The 17,766-nt window shown below is 45.5% G+C and overlaps 1 protein-coding gene across 1 annotated transcript in view; it reads right to left on the bottom strand.

Annotated features, from left to right (window-relative positions):
• LOC126469894 (methylcrotonoyl-CoA carboxylase beta chain, mitochondrial) overlaps positions 1–17,766 on the bottom strand; it is a 92,677-nt gene that overhangs the window by 24,292 nt on the left and 50,619 nt on the right. The window contains exon 8 of the mRNA XM_050097236.1: positions 11,352–11,508. Within this exon, the coding sequence (XP_049953193.1) occupies positions 11,352–11,508 (157 nt within the window). The remainder of the gene's footprint in view (positions 1–11,351; positions 11,509–17,766) is intronic.

The raw sequence follows: 17,766 nt of genomic DNA, 5'->3' as shown, positions 1-17,766 counted from the left end.
TGTGCGGTCACATTAACTAGAAAATATCTTTTTGAATGTAGCGCGTGTACAGCGAATACAAATGTAAGCACATGTAAACAGTAAGGAAAGCACAATGATATTCTGTTTCTGATCAGTGTGGTGAAGTTCTGTAATTGTGATTTGGTTTTTGTATGAGGAGACTCTTGTTTCAGGTTAGATTCAAACCAGCAATCTATGGATATTGTCTTATAAAATTCGACGGTCTACTGCTCTAACAACCGAACTCTAGACTGTATACCAATTAGGTTCCTTTCGGAGTATACTGATGTATTAGCTCCATACTTAACATTCATATACAACCGTTCGCTCGGCAAAAGATCCGTACCCAAAGACTGGAAAGTTGCACAGGTGACACCAATATTCCAGAAAGGTAGTAGGGGTAATCCACTAAATTACAGGCCCATATCATTAACGTCGATATGCAGCAGGATTTTAGAACATATATTGTGTTTGAACATTATGAATTACCTCGAAGAAAATGGTCTATTGACACACAGTCAACATGGGTTTAGAAAACATTGTTCCTGTGAAACACAACTAGCTCCTTATTCACATGAAGTGTTGAGTGCTATTGACAAGGGATTTCAGATCGATTCTGGATTTACGGAAGGCATTTGACACTGTACCACACAAGTGGCTCATAGTGAAATTGCGTGCTTATGGAATATCGTCTCAGTTATATGACTGTATTTGTGATTTCCTGTCAGAGAGGTCACAGTTCGTAGTAATCGAGTAAAACAGAAGTGATTTCTGGCGTTCCCCAAGGTAGTGTTATAGGCCCTTTGCTGTTCCTTATCTATATAAAATGATTTCTGAGACAATCTGAGCAGCCGTCTTTAGTTGTTTGCAGATGACGCTGTCATTTATCGACTAATGAAGTCATCAGAAGATCAAAACAAACTGCAAAACAATTTACAAAAGATATCTGCATGGTGCAAAAAGTGGCAACTGACCCCAAATATTGAAAAGTGTGAGGTCACCCACACGAGTGCGAAAAGGAATTCGTTAAACTTCGGTTACGTGCTAAATCAGTCTAATCTAAAAGCCGTAAATTCAACTAAATACCTAGGTATTACAATTATGAACAACTTAAATTGGAAGGAACACATGGGAAATGTTGTGGGGAAGGCTAACCAAAGACTGTGTTTTATTGGCAGGACACTTAGAAAAAGTAACAGACCTACTAAGCAGACTGCTTATACTACACCTGCCCGTCCTCTTTTAGAATACTGCTGCGCAGTTTGGGATCCTTACCAGATAGGACTGACGGAGTACATCGAAAAAGTTCAAAGAGAGGCAGCACATTTTGTATTATCGCAAAATATGGGAGATAGTGTCACAGAAATGATACAGGATTTGGGCTGGAAATCATTAAAAGAAAGGTGTTTTTTGCTGCGTGGAATCGTCTCACGAAATTCCAATCACCAACTTTCTCCTCTGAATGCGAAAATATTTTGTTGACACTGACCTACATAGGGATGAACGATCACCATGATAAAATAAGGGAAATCAAGAGCTTGTACATAAAGATATAGGTGTTCATTCTTTCCACGTGCTATACGAGATTGGAATAATAGAGAATTGTGAAGGTGGTTTGATGAACCCTTTGCCAGGCACTTGAATGTGATTTGCAGAGTATCGATGTAGATGTAGATGTAGATGTACCAAATAACTGAGGTGTAGTTGTGTAAAACGGCAATTTTCATTAGGTGTTTAATTTAGTTGAATGACGCAGTCCTTCATTGTAACAGTGGAAGAGTATATCTTGGAGGCAAGTTAATGTTACTTCACAGTGCAACACGTTTTTAGTTAAGTTAGTGAAGTTGAGCATTGATGTGGTGGCAGTTTGCTGGTATAGTGAAATCCTATTTTAGGCATCTTATTCTTTGGAACACTCAAGAACAACTTTTCAGGCATTTTTATAAATGTATTTGTACAGTATGGTAGTATACGCCATTTGTAACCCATTTTCCGAAACACGACATCATTGTGAATTAGCATTATGACAGTAGGAGCAGCAAGCTAACCTGTGACATCACAGGCATCACGACTCAAATCGAGCATTTCAGTGGGCTTTCAAATTATTTTAAATTACTTTCTGTTTTTATAAAAGTATACTGAAATTCAAGAGGAGAAAAAAGCATGTTAGGAGCATAAAATGACATAATTAATAATTTAAGACAATTTCCAGAAAACAGTCAAATACCCTATTTTCAGTTAACTTGTATGGTGTGGTTTAAGAGTGCCCATTATATAAGGATTTGTAAAATGTAGGACTTTTATTTAACTTGTTTCTGACTTGTAAAATTGTAGGATCTTTGTTAACTTGTGTGGTAATAGATTGATCTAGGAAAAGTAAAGTTTGAACAAAGAAGCATAAAAATTAAATTACTATTTTTGTGTCTTTTATTGTAACATTGTGTACTATGTTCATAATTCACGTATTGTATTTTGTTTCATGTGTTTGGTGGAGTCTGGTCCACAGCAGCATTGGAGTACTGGTCCATCACAAATGAACTTCACATTGCACATTACAGGATGTGTTGAATGTAATGAGCAGTCTAATGCCTACAGAATATGGACTGAGAGTAAATCAAAGAAAGACAAAAGTAATGAGAAGTAGTACAAATGAGAACAATGAGAAACTTAACATCAGGATTGACAGCCACAAAGTAGATGAAGTTAAGGAATTCTACTACCTAGGCACCAAAATAGCCAATGACGAATGGAGCAAGGACGACATCAAAAGCAGACTAGCACTGGCAAAATGTGCATTTCAGGCACAAAGATAGAACTTGATTTGAGGAACAAATTTCTGAGAATGTATGTTTAGAGCACAGTATTGTATGATAGTGAAACACGGACTGTGGGAAAACCAGACATGAAGGGAATCAAAGCATTTGAGATGTGGTGCTACAGATGAATGTTGAAAATTAGGTTGACTGATAAGGTAAGGAATGAGGAGATTCTGTGAAGAATTTGGCAGGAAAGGAATATGTGGGAAAAACTGACAAGAAGAAGGAACAAGATGATAGGACGTCTGCTAGGGCATTGCAGAATAACTTCCATGGTACCTGAGAGAGCTGTAGAGGGTAAAAACTATGGAGCAACCTAGCGACTAGAGTACATCCAGCAAATAACTAAGGATGTACTTTGCAAGTGCTACTCTGAAATCAAGAGGTTCGCACAGGAGAGGAAAATGTGGCAGGTCACACCACACCAGTCAGAAGAGTGATTACTCAAAAAAAGAACTACTGTCTTTAAGGATAAAAAACCACAATGTGGGGGTGGCTTGATACACAAAAGAAAAATAGGGGATAACCTGGTATGACTGATGCAGAGAAAACATAGGACTGTGGATTCATTCCATGAGAAGCAGAAGGAAGAGCTCCATGCTGTAGTAGTCTCCTGGATTGCGCAGAGCTTATCAGATGAGGCAGTAGCCCATTACTTGGCACGCCATTTCTGAGCAAGCAGAAATCTCGTGCACTCGTAATTCCGCACCTGAGGTAGGCACAGTGAACAGTGAGCATGTAAGTGCTCCTCTAGCCAAACAGTGCGCCAGTTCATTCCCTAGGATACCCACATGAATTGGGACCCATATTAAGACAATTGAGCAGGCAGCATGATGAAGGTCAGTGAGAAAGGTCATGTAAAGCAGAGACCACAGGGTGGCAAGAATAGCATCTGTCAATAGCCTGGAGACTTCTCACTGAGTCAGTAAATATTAAAACACAGTTAAGGGAGGCCCATTTAATAAAATGGATGGATCTGCTAATGGCTATTAGCTTTTCTGTAAACACACCACATGTTACCGGCAGCAAATGGAATTCCATACCGGCAGGAAATGTAAAAGCATATCCCACCTGATCAACAGTTTTAGAAATGTCAGTGTAACAGATGGTAGCACTGTGAAACTCTCAAACAACTGGACTTAACAGACACTGAAAGGTCATGGAGCAAGCAAGTCTTTAGGACCTTGGAAGAGAGAGGTCCTAATCGTGGCCTGGGTACCATCAAAGGGGAATTGCGTGAGAAAACACAGGGAGCATAGTCCAGGGAGGGAAGATGGAGATCATGGCGGAGTGAAACTAGGTACATTCCAACTGGTAATCCCATCCGACGGCAGGAATCAGGAGGACAACATCCCTCATATGTAAAGAGAATGGGATATGTGGGATGATAAGGGAACTCCTAAACGCCAATTACATAGAAGACCGAGAGCGGGATCTGTCGAATCTGAAGAGCAACGAGACTCTACAGTCCAAGTCCAAAAGGCCAGATACATGTCACAATGGTGGTCTAGGTCTATCAGTTTAAAAGTTGAAGGAGCTGCTGAGCCACGAACCCAGCAACCATAGTACAGTCAAGACAAAACTAGCGTCTAGTAAATACAGATATGAGTAGCATGAGCCACATCCCAAGGGCAAGGAAGCAGAGAATGTTAAGCTTTCACATGCAGTTAGTCTTCAGGTGATGAATATGTGGCAGCCAAGTCAGCTTTTTATCAAAAAGGAGAATCAAGAAACGGGATTGTGCTACAACGTCCAGCTGCTGGGTACCGAAGTAGAGTTTGGAGTCAAAATGGACAGCGGCACAATGGCAGAAATGCATGACCACTGTCTTTTGTAGGAAAGCATAGTCCAGGGAGGGAGATGGAGATCTTGGCGGAGTGAAACTAGGTACATTCCAACTGGTAATCCCATCCGACGGCAGGAATCAGGAGGACAACATCCCTCATATGTAAAGAGAATGGGATATGTGGGATGATAAGGGAACTCTGTTCCTCACAAGCGACTTCTAATCAAGCTGCGGGCCTATGGGGTATCGTCTCAGTTGTGCGACTGGATTCGCGATTTCCTGTCAGGAAGGTCGCAGTTTGTAGTAATAGACGGCAAATCATCGAGTAAATCTGAAGTGATATCAGGTGTTCCCCAGGGGAGCGTCCTGGGACCTCTGCTGTTCCTGATCTATATAAGTGACCTGGGTGACAATCTGAGAAGTTCTCTTAGGTTGTTCGCAAATGATGCTGTAATTTACCGTCTAGTTAAGTCATCCGAAGACCACTATCAGTTGCAAAGCGATTTAGAAAAGATTGCTGTATGGTGTGGCAGGTGGCAGTTGACGCTAAATAACGAAAAGTGTGAGGTGATCCACATGAGTTCCAAAAGAAATCCGTTGGAATTCAATTACTCGATAAATAGTACAATTCTCAAGGCTGTCAATTCAACTAAGTACCAGGGTGTAAAAATTACGAACAATTTCAGTTGGAAAGACGACATAGATAATATTGTGGGGAAGGCGAGCCAAAGGTTGCGTGTCATTGGCAGGACACTTAGAAGATGCAACAAGTCCACTAAAGAGACAGCTTACACTACACTCGTTCGTCCTCTGTTAGAATATTGCTGCGCGGTGTGGGATCCTTACCAGGTGGAATTGGCGGAGGACATCGAAAGGGTGCAAAAAAGGGCAGCTCGTTTTGTATTATCACATAATAGGGGAGAGAGTGTGGCAGATATGATACGCGAGTTGGGATGGAAGTCATTAAAGCAAAGACGTTTTTCGTCGCGGCGAGGTCTATTTACGAAATTTCAGTCACCAACTTTCTCTTCCGAATGCGAAAATATTTTGTTGAGCCCAACCTACATAGGTAGAAATGATCATCAAAATAAAATAAGAGAAATCAGAGCTCGAACAGAAAGGTTTAGGTGTTCGTTTTTCCCACGCGCTATTCGGGAGTGGAATGGTAGAGAGATAGTATGATTGTGGTTCGATGAACCCTCTGCCAAGCACTTAAATGTGAATTGCAGAGTAGTCATGTAGATGTAGATGCAATAGGGTCCACTATGACATCACCTGCTACTTTCAGGCCAGAAATTAGGGAATAGACCTTGGTCCCAGACAGGCATTGGAGTTTGGCCCACACAATGAAGACGGTATGGAACTGTTGAAAGAAATAATAAACGAAATCCAGTTTGTAAGATATTCTACCTGATCAAGTACGTGTCAGAGAGAACAGACGACTCGAGATGATAGGAAAGCTGGTAAGTGCAGAAGCAGATGTCCAAATGGGAATAGGCATTAGTGGAGTGTGAAAGGAACATGAGTGCTCCCATGTTAAGGCAGACGAGGTTAAGGTATTGAGGGCACACCTCTGACAGGTTCTGGGCAAGCCCCAAAAGGGATTGTGCACTTTAAAGTCACGGAGCAGCAGAAAGGGGTGAGGGAGTTGCCCAATAAACTGGAGGAAGTCTGCCCTAGTGACATCTAATGACGGAGGGATGTAAATGATACAAAGGGAAAATGTCAAGTGAGGAAGGAAAATGCACACTGCAACCAGTTGAAGTCGGGTGGTCAGGGAGATGGGTTGACTATGGGTTGAGTTGATTTGGTGGAAGAGACCAAACAGCAAGGTCATCGGTCTCATCTGGTTAGAAAAGGATGGGAAAGGAACTTGGCCGTACCCTTTCAAAGGAACCATCCCAGCATTTAGCTGAAGCGACTTAGGGAAATCACAGAAAACCTAAATCAGGACGGCCGGACGCGGGATTGAACCGCCATCCTCCCCAACACGAGTCCAGTGTGCTAACCACTGCACCAGTTGACTATGAATGTCAGCCTGGATGTGAAGCATGACTCCCCCATGAGATGGAATGCCATCCTCGGGGGGAAGGTCAAAGCGGACCGGGAACAAATATGAGAGCTCGAAGCAGTCGTGAGGGCACAATTTTGTTTCCTGGAGGCAGAGAACAAGTGGATGCTGCGATTCTAAGATCAACCGTAAGTCCTCTTTGTTGAATCAAAGGCCACAAATGTTCCATTGGAGGAGAGTCATAACGAGGAAAGGGGAGGATCTGCAGCGAATTGACGCATGGTGCAGGGAATGGCAATTGAATTTCAATGTAGACAAGTGTAATGTGCTGCGAATACATAGAAAGAAAGGTCCCTTATCATTTAGCTACAATACAGCAGTTAATTCCATAAATTATCTGGGAGTACGCATTAGGAGTGATTTAAAATGGAATGATCATATAAAGTTGATCGTCGGTAAAGCAGATGCCAGACTGAGATTCATTGGAAGAATCCTAAGAAAATGCAGTCTGAAATCAAAGGAAGTAGGTTACAGTACGCTTGTTCACCCACTGCTTGAATACCGCTCAGAAGTGTGGGATCCATACCAGATAGGGTTGATAGAAGAGATAGAAGATCCAACGGAGAGCAGCGCTCTTCGTTACAGGATCATTTAGTAATTGCGAAAGCGTTACGGAGATGATAGATAAACTCCAGTGGAAGACTCTGCAGGAGAGACACTCAGTAGCTCGGTATGGGCTTTTGTTGAAGTTTCGAGAACATACCTTCACCGAGGAGTCAAGCCGTATATTGCTCCCTCCCACGTACATCTCGCGAAGAGACCATGAGGATAAAATCAGAGAGATTAGAGCTCACACAGAGGTATACCGACAATCCTCCTTTCCACGAACAATACGAGACTGGAATAGAAGGGAGAACCGATAGAGGTACTCAAGGTACCCTCTGCCACACACCGTCGGGTGGCTTGCGGAGTATGGATGTGGATGTAGATGTAGATGTAGATGCAGATGCAGACTGATAATCTTCAGTACACTAAACCACGAGGAACTATGGTGCAGCTGGGAGGGTCTTTTGAATTGTTACTCTCATTCTGTTTACATTTGGTAGGCGTTAACTGTGAAGATGATGATTGGCTCATTGCGAGAAAATCCCTCACGATTGCCAACGTCTTCTATGGCGCGCTCTTTCCAATTGGGGACCGCCTTCAGAAAGGGGCACACCTACCTTAGGTGATTGTTCACAACACCCAAACAACTGACAGAGGGACTTATAAGCAATTTGGGAAGATAGCAGTTCAGGCAATCACCCCTCCCTGGGCCTGGCCTGTACTAGAGGTATGTGCGAACCCTACCTGTCAACACGGGGTGGGAATTACATATTACCCAGTCACATTTTATGCATCAGACAATTGGGCTGGCCTTCAGGAGCGCAGAGGAAGAAAGAAGAGAAAGAGGAACCTCAAACACCGAAGCAGAGGAAGGATAGAAGAGGGGGAACAAAAAAAAGAAAAAAGGGAATGAAAAACAGTCAAGAGACTGTTGTTATATCAGCTACTGAATATGCAGAATACATTTCCAGAAACATCCCAGACATGTTCTCGAAAGGAAGGGAAAAAGAATACCAAAAGGATAGACATGCAGCATGGCAGGGAAAAGATGCTGCAAAGGTTGGGGCCCCACGCTAGCCAAGCATGAAACCGCAAAAAGAGCGGCGAGCCCTTGGGGGAGTGTGTGGCAAAGAGGATAACAGGAATCAATAACTTTGATCAAGGTGTTTTACATCAAAAGGTTTTCAAATTCTATGAAAGAGGTAATTTTCCGGTGACAGTGAAATTGTTCACTTTTATGCATGAAGCTATTCAGTTTGAAGGACGTGCAAGATCAATGGAAATACGCTGCTGGCCATTAAAATTGCTACACCACGAATATGATGTGCTACAGAACTGAAATTTAACCGACAGGAAGAAGATGCTGTGATATGCAAATGATTAGCTTTTCAGAGCATTCACACAAGGTTGGCGCCGGTGGCGACACCCACAATGTGCTGACGTGAGGAAAGTTTCCAACCGATTTCTCATACACAAACAGCAGTTGACTGGTGTTGCCTGGTGAAACGTTGTTGTGATGTCTTGTGTGAGGAGGAGAAATGCGCACCATCACATTTCCCACTTTGATAAAGGTCGGACTGTAGCCTATCATGATTGTGGTTTATTGTATCGCGACATTGCTGCTCACATTGGTCGATATCCAATTACTGTTGGCAGAATATGGAATCGGTGGGTACAAGCCAAATGATTCCAGTGTAAGGAGGACTCCTGTATTGCCGTCTCCAGTAGAACTAAATTGTCAAAGGTGGAATGGTAGCACCTGAAACTGCACTGGGAGTGGCTCAGGTGATGTCGGGATTCGAGCAGCCAGACGAGGCGGCGGTTGACCATGTATTCAAGAGTCTTACTCATATAAATGAGTAAGGACTGCAGTCCGGTAACTATTAGGGGTACTACAGTTTTTGCCTCATTTCCAGAATGGAATTAATACTGCCTCCTTCCAAGTCATGGGGTACTGTCCATCAAACCAGATCTGATTGAAACAAGAGAGGAGCTGTCCTTTCGATTCAGGGCACAGATGATGAAGCATGGCATAATGGATCTCATCAGATCCTGGAGTACTGTCTCTGGCTGCAGACAAAGCTGATTCCAGTTCCCACATGGAGAACAGAAAGTTGCAATCTTCCTTACTGTGCAAGAAGAAATTGAGCTTCCTCATCTCTGCAGTCCTACGGAACACCTGAAAAGCAGGAGATTGTCTGGATGACGTAGTAACAGTAAAGAACTGTTCAGCTAAAACGTGAGCCATATATTCTGGCATGTCCATCAAGACCCCATTAGTTAACAAGGCCGTAATGGGATGTGTACCACCCTTGCCACAAATCTGTCTTACTGATTCCCAAACTCGCTCAGTGGAAGTGGACTATTTAATGGAAATCGTGAATTCCCTCTAGGAAGCCTTCTTCCATTCTTTTATGACTTGCCTTGCATGTGCTCTTGTAGATCTGAGGGCATCAAGGTTTTTCTGTAGTTGGACAGTGTTTGAAGTTATGCAGAGCTGTTCGTCTGGCCCTGATTGCCAATCGACAGTCATAATTCCACCAAGGTAAAGGTCGTCATCTCAGGTGGTTACTGGATAGGAGGATGGGCTCTGTGGCAGCCCATTGGATCTCAAAACTGAGTCTGCAATAGCTGGAGAACAAAAACAAAGAGCAAATGCTAGAAAAGACACTGTAGCTGTGGAAAAGTGTGTCATCTCATATTACTTAGATGAGTCCTGGATAAATCGAAACCACATTAGAAATTTTATTTGGCAAACAACAGAGATAAAAGGCAGCTTGAAAGTTCCAGTATGAAAATGAAGGTGTCTTATGGTATGTCACACTGGTTCCACAGCTACGGGATTTGTGCCTTAAAGTAAACTTTCATTCCAAGGAAAATCTAAAACCATGTCTGACTACCACACCACAATAAATGGAGAAACATTTTGAGAATAGTTTCAGAATCAGCTGTTGCTCTACTTGTGTCCAGGTTCTGTCACTCTATCACTATTATGGACAATGCAATGTATCACTGTTACTCTCGACAGGCCATCCACTACAAATACAAAAAAAAGTGATATTGTTTCAGGGCTGCAAAGTAATAGTACACCGATTACTGAAACACAAACCAGAGCAGAGCTGTTGGGCTCACTAAGATTTCAAAAGGTGGAGGTAAAAAATACGAAATTGCTTCCATAGCTCTGCAACATGGTCACAGGATGATATGAGTACCTACTTATCATTGCCATTATAATCTCATAGAACTTGGTGTGGGCTCAGGTGAAGAGATAAGCACCAGATAAAAATGCTATGTTTAAAGCAGCTGGCCCTGAAAGGCTGATCCATGAAGCAATGAACAAAATCACGGTTGCTGGTTGAGAAGCTTATGAATGACACACTGACAAACTGCAAGAAGATGATTACTAGAAAGAAGTTGTTAAGAGATGAAATAGCGGATTCTTTAATTGATAATCTGATACTCACATACGACGACTCAAGTTCCAAAGGCAGTGACAATGAAACATCTGAGTAGAAAGGTATGTGAATGGAATGTAAATTTATTAGTAATTTTAATGGAACATTTACTTTCTTATCTGGCTGTCTGTGCAGTAGAAAGCAGATCGGAGCATAAACTGTTCTCTAATGGGAATTTAATTTACTTATTTCACTATTCTGGCTACAATATAACATAGTTTAAAATGCTGTTCATCCAGCTGTAGATATTTTAGATTTGATTCTGTCATCATTTTGTTAATTAAAGTAAAAAAGCAACAGAAGGTGTAATCAATTCTACATAGTGCAATTTACTATACAATCCAGTCTGCAGTGTGAAAATCTGTATAGCTGGCTTTCCTTCATGTCATTGTGATGGGGAAACACTGAATACACATTCAATTCTGTAACGTGTATCTCATACTTATTAGATACACTTAATAATTTATCATGAAACAGTTTGTAGCACACAATGAACCTGACCTAGCAAGAGAGGTTAAATTTCCTTTACTGCAACTGTTTGTAACATAGCTAATGTCCATGCACTTTCACCCAGGCTGACAATGCAGTATTCCATGTGAGCTGCAGGGTGGGAGGCCATTAACACTATCATGGACTATAATACAATAAAAATGTTGAACCACAGCAATAATCCTTACCCATATGCTCGACCACACATTCCATAGTTGCCAGCACCATATGAACCACCTATGATGACTGTAAATTTGGGCACCTGTGCACAAGCAACAGCTGTTACCATTTTGGCTCCGTTCTTGGCAATGCCACCAGCTTCAGCATCACACCCCACCATGAATCCTAGTGAAACAAGAAAAACAAAATTAGACACACACACACACACACACACACACACACACGCACACACACACACATACACACTTAAAAAATGGCAAGTTGCATATCTGAAGTGTTAACATATATGATGTTCTAGGCTCCTAATGTTCTTGGTACAGTTAAAAAGTCTCTTTACTCTTCCACTTTGGGGGTAGGCACATGGATTCTCACTGGGTCCTTTGTTTTTTGTTTGTGGTTTTAGGGCGCAAAACTTCTATGGTCATTAGCGCCCAGCCCGTGACATAGAAAACAGGAAAAAAACGAAATTTAAAATCAGCAGCAATGGAAACATAGTCAGAAAATTGGAGAAACTAAAGGCAGAAGGAATGCTTAAAAGTCCACTATAGAAAGGGGTTGGTTGTCCACAAAAAAAAAGCTTCAAATGACTGACGTCATTTCACTGTCACTAATAAACTGTAGAACGCGGTCAGCTGAGCGCGTGTCATCTGCTAAAATCGACGATAGATCAGGCGATAGCTGTAGACGGGAGCGTAACGGATTAAAATAGGGGCATTCAATTAAAAGGTGTCTGACCGTCCACAGCTGAGAGCAGTGGGGACAGAGTGGGGGAGGATCACCGCTTAAAAGATGTCGATGACTAAAAAGACAGTGCCCTATCCGGAGTCGAGCTAAAATTACCTCCTCCCGACGACGCGTTCGGGAGGAAGAGGTCCAAGCGCAAGGAACGGCTTTCACTTCCCGCAATTTATTGTGGGGAAGTGTTGACCAATGCGCATGCCATAAATGAGTAACTTGGCGACATAAACCGCTCCGTAGATCGGTAAACGGAAGAGACTGAAGAGCTGGCCGAGGAAGAGAGACTGCAGCCTTGGCCGCTATATCGGCCGCCTCATTTCCACAGATACCAGCGTGTCCCGGGAGCCAGAGGAACGCCACTGAGACGCCCCCCCGGTGGAGCAAGTGCAGACAGTCCTGAATCCGGTGGACCAGAGGGTGCACAGGGTAAAGAGCTTGGAGACTTAGGAGAGAGCTGAGAGAATCTGAGCAGATTACGTACTGTATCCGCTGATGGCGGCGGATGTAGTGGACAGCCTGGAGAACAGCGTAAAGCTCTGCAGTATAAACCGAACACTGGTCGGGAAGCCGAAAGTGATTTGGGGTGTCGCCAACAATATAGGCACTCCCTACACCTAACGATGTTTTCGAGCCATCGGTGTAAATAAATGTGGCTTCCGTCATTTGTGCACATAGAGCAGCAAATGCCCGACGGTAAACAAGTGTAGGGGTACCATCTTTGGGAAATTGACATAGGTCTCTGAGCAAGTCGATCCGGGGACGGTGCCAAGGCGGTGCTGTACCCCAAGTTGTCAAGAAGGTTTTAGGAAAGCGGAAGGAAAGAGAATGGAGCAGTTGACGGAAGCGGACTCCCGGGGGTAGTAGGGAGGAGGAGCGGCCTGCATACCCGACATCAAAGGAGGCGTCGAAAAAAAGGTTATGGGCTGGATTAGCAGGCATGGAAGACAGATGGCTAGCATAACGACTCAGAAGGACTGCCCGCCGATTGGACAGCGGAGGTTCAGCAGTCTCAGCATAAAGGCTTTCCACAGGGCTGGTGTAAAAAGCTCCAGACACTAAACGTAATCCACGGTGGTGGATAGAGTCGAGACGCCGAAGAATAGACGGCCGAGCAGAGGAGTAGACTATGCTTCCATAATCCAATTTCGAGCGCACTAAGGCGCGATAGAGGCGGAGAAGGACCACCCGCTCCGCTCCCCAAGAGGTACCATTCAGGACACGGAGGGTGTTAAGGGAACGCAGACAGCGAGCCGAAAGATAGGAAACGTGGGAGGACCAGCACAGTTTTCTGTCAAACATAAGACCCAAGAATTTAGCGACGTCGGAAAACGGAAGGTTGACAGGACCTAGATGTAAGGAGGGCGGAAGAAACTCCTTACGTCGCCAAAAATTAACACAAACGGTCTTACTGGGTGAGAAACGGAAGCCGGTTTCGATGCTCCACGAGTAGAGGCGATCGAGACATCCTTGAAGACGTCTTTCAAGAAGGCTGGTCCTTTGAGAACTGTAGTAGATCGCAAAATCGTCCACAAAGAGGGAGCCCGAGACATCAGGAAGGAGACAATCCATAATTGGATTAATGGCGATGGCAAACAGTACAACACTCAGCACGGAGCCCTGGGGTACCCCGTTTTCTTGGGAGAAAGTACGGGAGAGAGTAGTGTTCACCCGCACCCTAAATGTGCCTCTGCCATAAATTCGCGAAGAAAAAGGGGCAGCCGGCCTCGAAAGCCCCAAGAGAACAGTGTGCGGAGGATGCCTGTCCTCCAACAGGTATCGTACGCTCTCTCCAGATCAAAAAATATTGCTACCGTTTGGCGTTTCCGGAGAAAATTGTTCATGATATAAGTGGAGAGAGCAACAAGATGGTCAACAGCAGAACGATGCTTTCGGAATCCGCATTGGGCTGGTGTTAAAAGACTGCGGGACTCCAGCCACCAAACTAAACGGTAATTCACCATACGCTCCAAAACCTTACAGACACTACTCGTGAGAGAAATGGGGCGATAGCTAGAGGGGAGATGTTTGTCCTTTCCAGGTTTCGGAACGGGAACGACAATAGCTTCCCGCCATCGCCTGGGAAAGGTACTGTCGGTCCAAATTCGATTATAAAGGCGAAGGAGGTGACGCAGGCTATGGGTTGATAAATGTAGCAACATTTGGACATGGATACCATTCGGTCCTGGGGCGGAGGAGCGAGAAGTAGAGAGTGCATGTTGGAGTTCGCGCATGGAGAAAACAGTATTGTAGCTTTCGCGATTTTGAGAGGAGAAAGCAAGGTGCCGCACTTCTGCTGCACGTTTCTTCGGGAGAAACGCTGGCGGGTAATTTGAAGAGCTCGAAATCTCAGCAAAGTGCTGACCCAATGAGTTAGAAATTGCGACGGGGTCCACTAAGGTATCATGCGCGACAGTGAGCCCAGAGACCGGGGAGAAACTAGGCGCGCCTGAGAACCGTCGAAGCCGACTCCAAACTTCCGAGGAGGGAGTGAAGTTGTTAAATGAGCTAGTAAAGAATTTCCAGCTTGCCTTCTTGCTATCGCGGATGACGCGACGGCATCGCGCACGGAGCTGCTTATATCGGATACAGTTGGCCAAAGTTGGATGGTGACGGAAAATGCGAAGAGCACGTCGCCGCTCACGTATTGCGTCACGGCAGGCCTCGTTCCACCAAGGAACTGGAGGGCGCCGGGGCAATTCGGAGGTGCGTGGTATTGAACGTTCCGCAGCTGTGAGAATAACGTCGGTAAAATGTGTGACCTCATCGTCGACGCTGGGAAAGCGACGGTCATCGAATGTCGCTAGAGACGAAAAAAGTGTCCAATCGGCTTGGGCAAACTTCCAGCGTCGCGAGCGCATATATGGCAGTTGAGGCTGCAGTCGAAGAACACATGGAAAGTGGTCACTCGAGTGTGTATCATCAAGGGCGAACCATTCGAAGCGCCGAGCTAGCGGAACAGTACCGACCGCAAGGTCCAAATGGGATAAATTTGCCGTGGAGGCAGACAAAAATGTAGGGACCCCAGTGTTGAGGCAGACTAGATCCGCTTGGTGGAAGACGTCTAGCAATAGTGAGCCACGTGGACAAGGATGTGGAGATCCCCAAAGCGGGTGGTGGGCATTGAAGTCCCCAACCAGCAAATAGGGGGGTGGAAGCTGATCAAGAAGATGAAGGAGATCAGCTCGTGCCATTGGTGTAGACGATGGAATGTATACCGTACAAAGAGAGAACGTGTATCCAGAAAGGGAAAGACGGACGGCGACAGCTTGGAAGGAAGTGTTTAAGGGGATTGGGTGATAATGGAGAGTATCATGGAGCAGAATCATGAGTCCTCCATGGGCTGGAGTGCCTTCAACTGAGGGGAGGTCATATCGGACGGACTGAAAATGAGGGAGAACAAAGCGGTCATGGGGACGCAGCTTTGTTTCCTGAAGACAGAAGATGACCGGCGAGTAGGATCGTAAGAGGATCGACAATTCCTCCCGATTGGCGCGAATGCCGCGGATATTCCAGTGGATAATGGACATAGGGTGAACAGAAAATGGAGGAACGGCATCAAGGGTGCTGTCAACTCAACGACTGCTCAGAGCTTGCGACCGACAGCATGGAATGGCATTCAGTCGAAGGCAGAAGATCCTGATCCATAGGTTGGTCAGGAGCAGCTCCTGCCACCAACGATCGGCCAGTTGACCGGCCACCAACAGTGCGCCTCGGCGACACAGAAGATGGCCGAGGGCGATTTCCGCCAGGTGGTGCTGTAGATGGGACACGCCTTGGCGGAGAAGGAGAGGAACTGTGTTTCTTCGTAGCCTTCTTGGAGGTATGTTTAGATGAAGGAGGAACCGATGGTTGTGAAGTTGCAGTACGTAAAAACTCTTCACGAGAATGCTCTTTTTTTGTAGACTTGGCGTCTGACTTTTGGGCTCGAGATTTAGCAGAACCCGACGAAGGGTGAGCCATAGAGTGGGCAGGCGAAAGAGGTGAGGTTGAACGGGCGATCTTTGCGCTGGCCGATCTGACGACCGTGGTACTAAATGTGAGGTCGCAAGTCTGCGTGGCCGCCTCCTTTGTTGGCCGAGAAGAAGCAAGGACAGCGCTGTATTTTCCTTTCTGAGGCGCGGTGGGCTGTCGACTGGCGAGTAACTTTCGAGCAGCAAAGGTCGACACCTTTTCCTTCACTCTTATTTCCTGGATCAGCTTTTCGTCCTTAAAAACAGGGCAATCTCGAGAGGAAGCAGCGTGGTCACCCATACAGTTGATGCAGCGAGGGGATGGAGGTGGACAAGCACCCTCATGGGCATCCCTGCCACACGTAACACATTTGGCCGGATTGGAACAGGACTGGCTGGTGTGATTAAACCGCTGACATCGATAGCAACGCGTAGGGTTTGGGACATAAGGGCGAACGGAAATTATCTCATAGCCTGCTTTGATTTTTGATGGGAGTTGAACTTTGTCAAAAGTCAAGAAGACAGTGCGGGTTGGAATGATGTTCGAGTCAACCCTTTTCATAACCCGATGAACAGCGGTGACGCCCTGGTCAGACAGGTAGTGCTGAATTTCTTCGTCAGACAATCCATCGAGGGAGCGTGTATAAACGACTCCACGCGAGGAATTTAAGGTACGGTGCGGTTCCACCCGGACAGGGAAGGTGTGGAGCAGAGAAGTACGCAGCAATTTTTGAGCCTGGAGGGCACTGTGTGTTTCTAACAACAGGGTACCATTCCGTAATCTGGAACAAGACTTTACAGGACCCGCAATTGCGTCGACACCTTTCTGAATAATGAAAGGGTTGACCGTGGAAAAGTCGTGATCTTCGTCAGACCGAGAAACAACAAGGAACTGTGGCAACGATGGAAGAACCGTCTGTGGCTGAGACTCAGTGAACTTATGTTTGTGAGCAGACATAGTGGAAGGTGAGGAAACCATTGCGGAAGAATCCCCCATGATTACCGGCGTCTCCGATGGCGCGCTCCTCCCTTGTGGGGGCCCTCACCGAGGGCACACCCGCCTTAGGTGATTGTTCACACCTCGGGTCACACCTCCCGACATACGGACGGAGGGACCAATCGGCACTTTCGGAAGGTATCAGCTCGGGTAATCACCCCTCCCTGGGCCTGGCCTTTACCAGGGGGTACGTACGTGTCCTACCTGTCTACCCGGGGCGGGGAATTACGCGTTACCCCGTCACCGGCTACGCATGGAAGTGCGTGGGTCGGCCTTCAGACACGCACAGGGAGGAAGAAAGAGAAAGGGAAAGGAAAGAAGAGGGGGTCTCAAACGCCGCAGCGGAGAAAAGGGTAAAGAGAAGAGGTAAGGAAAGGAGATGGACAAAGGAAGGAAGAAGACATACAAGCAAGGAAGAAGAAGAATGCGGTACATTTACAAGCGTCCGTCTCCGGACGTAGGCGCAAACCATACTCCCAGAGGGGGAGAAAGTGAAGGAAAGAGCAAGAGGTGAGGGGGGGGGGGGGGGGGTGAAGACAGGGGATGGGGAAGGATGCGGAAAGGGAAGGTATGCAGCCCGGAAAGGAAGGAAGGCCACATTAGCTCGGGGCCCCGTGCTCGCTACGCACGTATCCACAAAAGAGTTGTGGATCCCCTGGGGGGGGGGGGGGGGGGTCCTTTGTTTGTCTGCTCATTTGTGTGTATTTTACTTATTTACATTTGTGTATCAGGGTTTCC

Source organism: Schistocerca serialis, chromosome 3 (genome assembly GCF_023864345.2).
Source record: "Schistocerca serialis cubense isolate TAMUIC-IGC-003099 chromosome 3, iqSchSeri2.2, whole genome shotgun sequence".
NCBI classification, from domain to species: domain Eukaryota; kingdom Metazoa; phylum Arthropoda; class Insecta; order Orthoptera; family Acrididae; genus Schistocerca; species Schistocerca serialis.
Note: the sequence above shows the minus strand (reverse complement) of the source record. Positions and strands in the feature narration are given on the sequence as shown.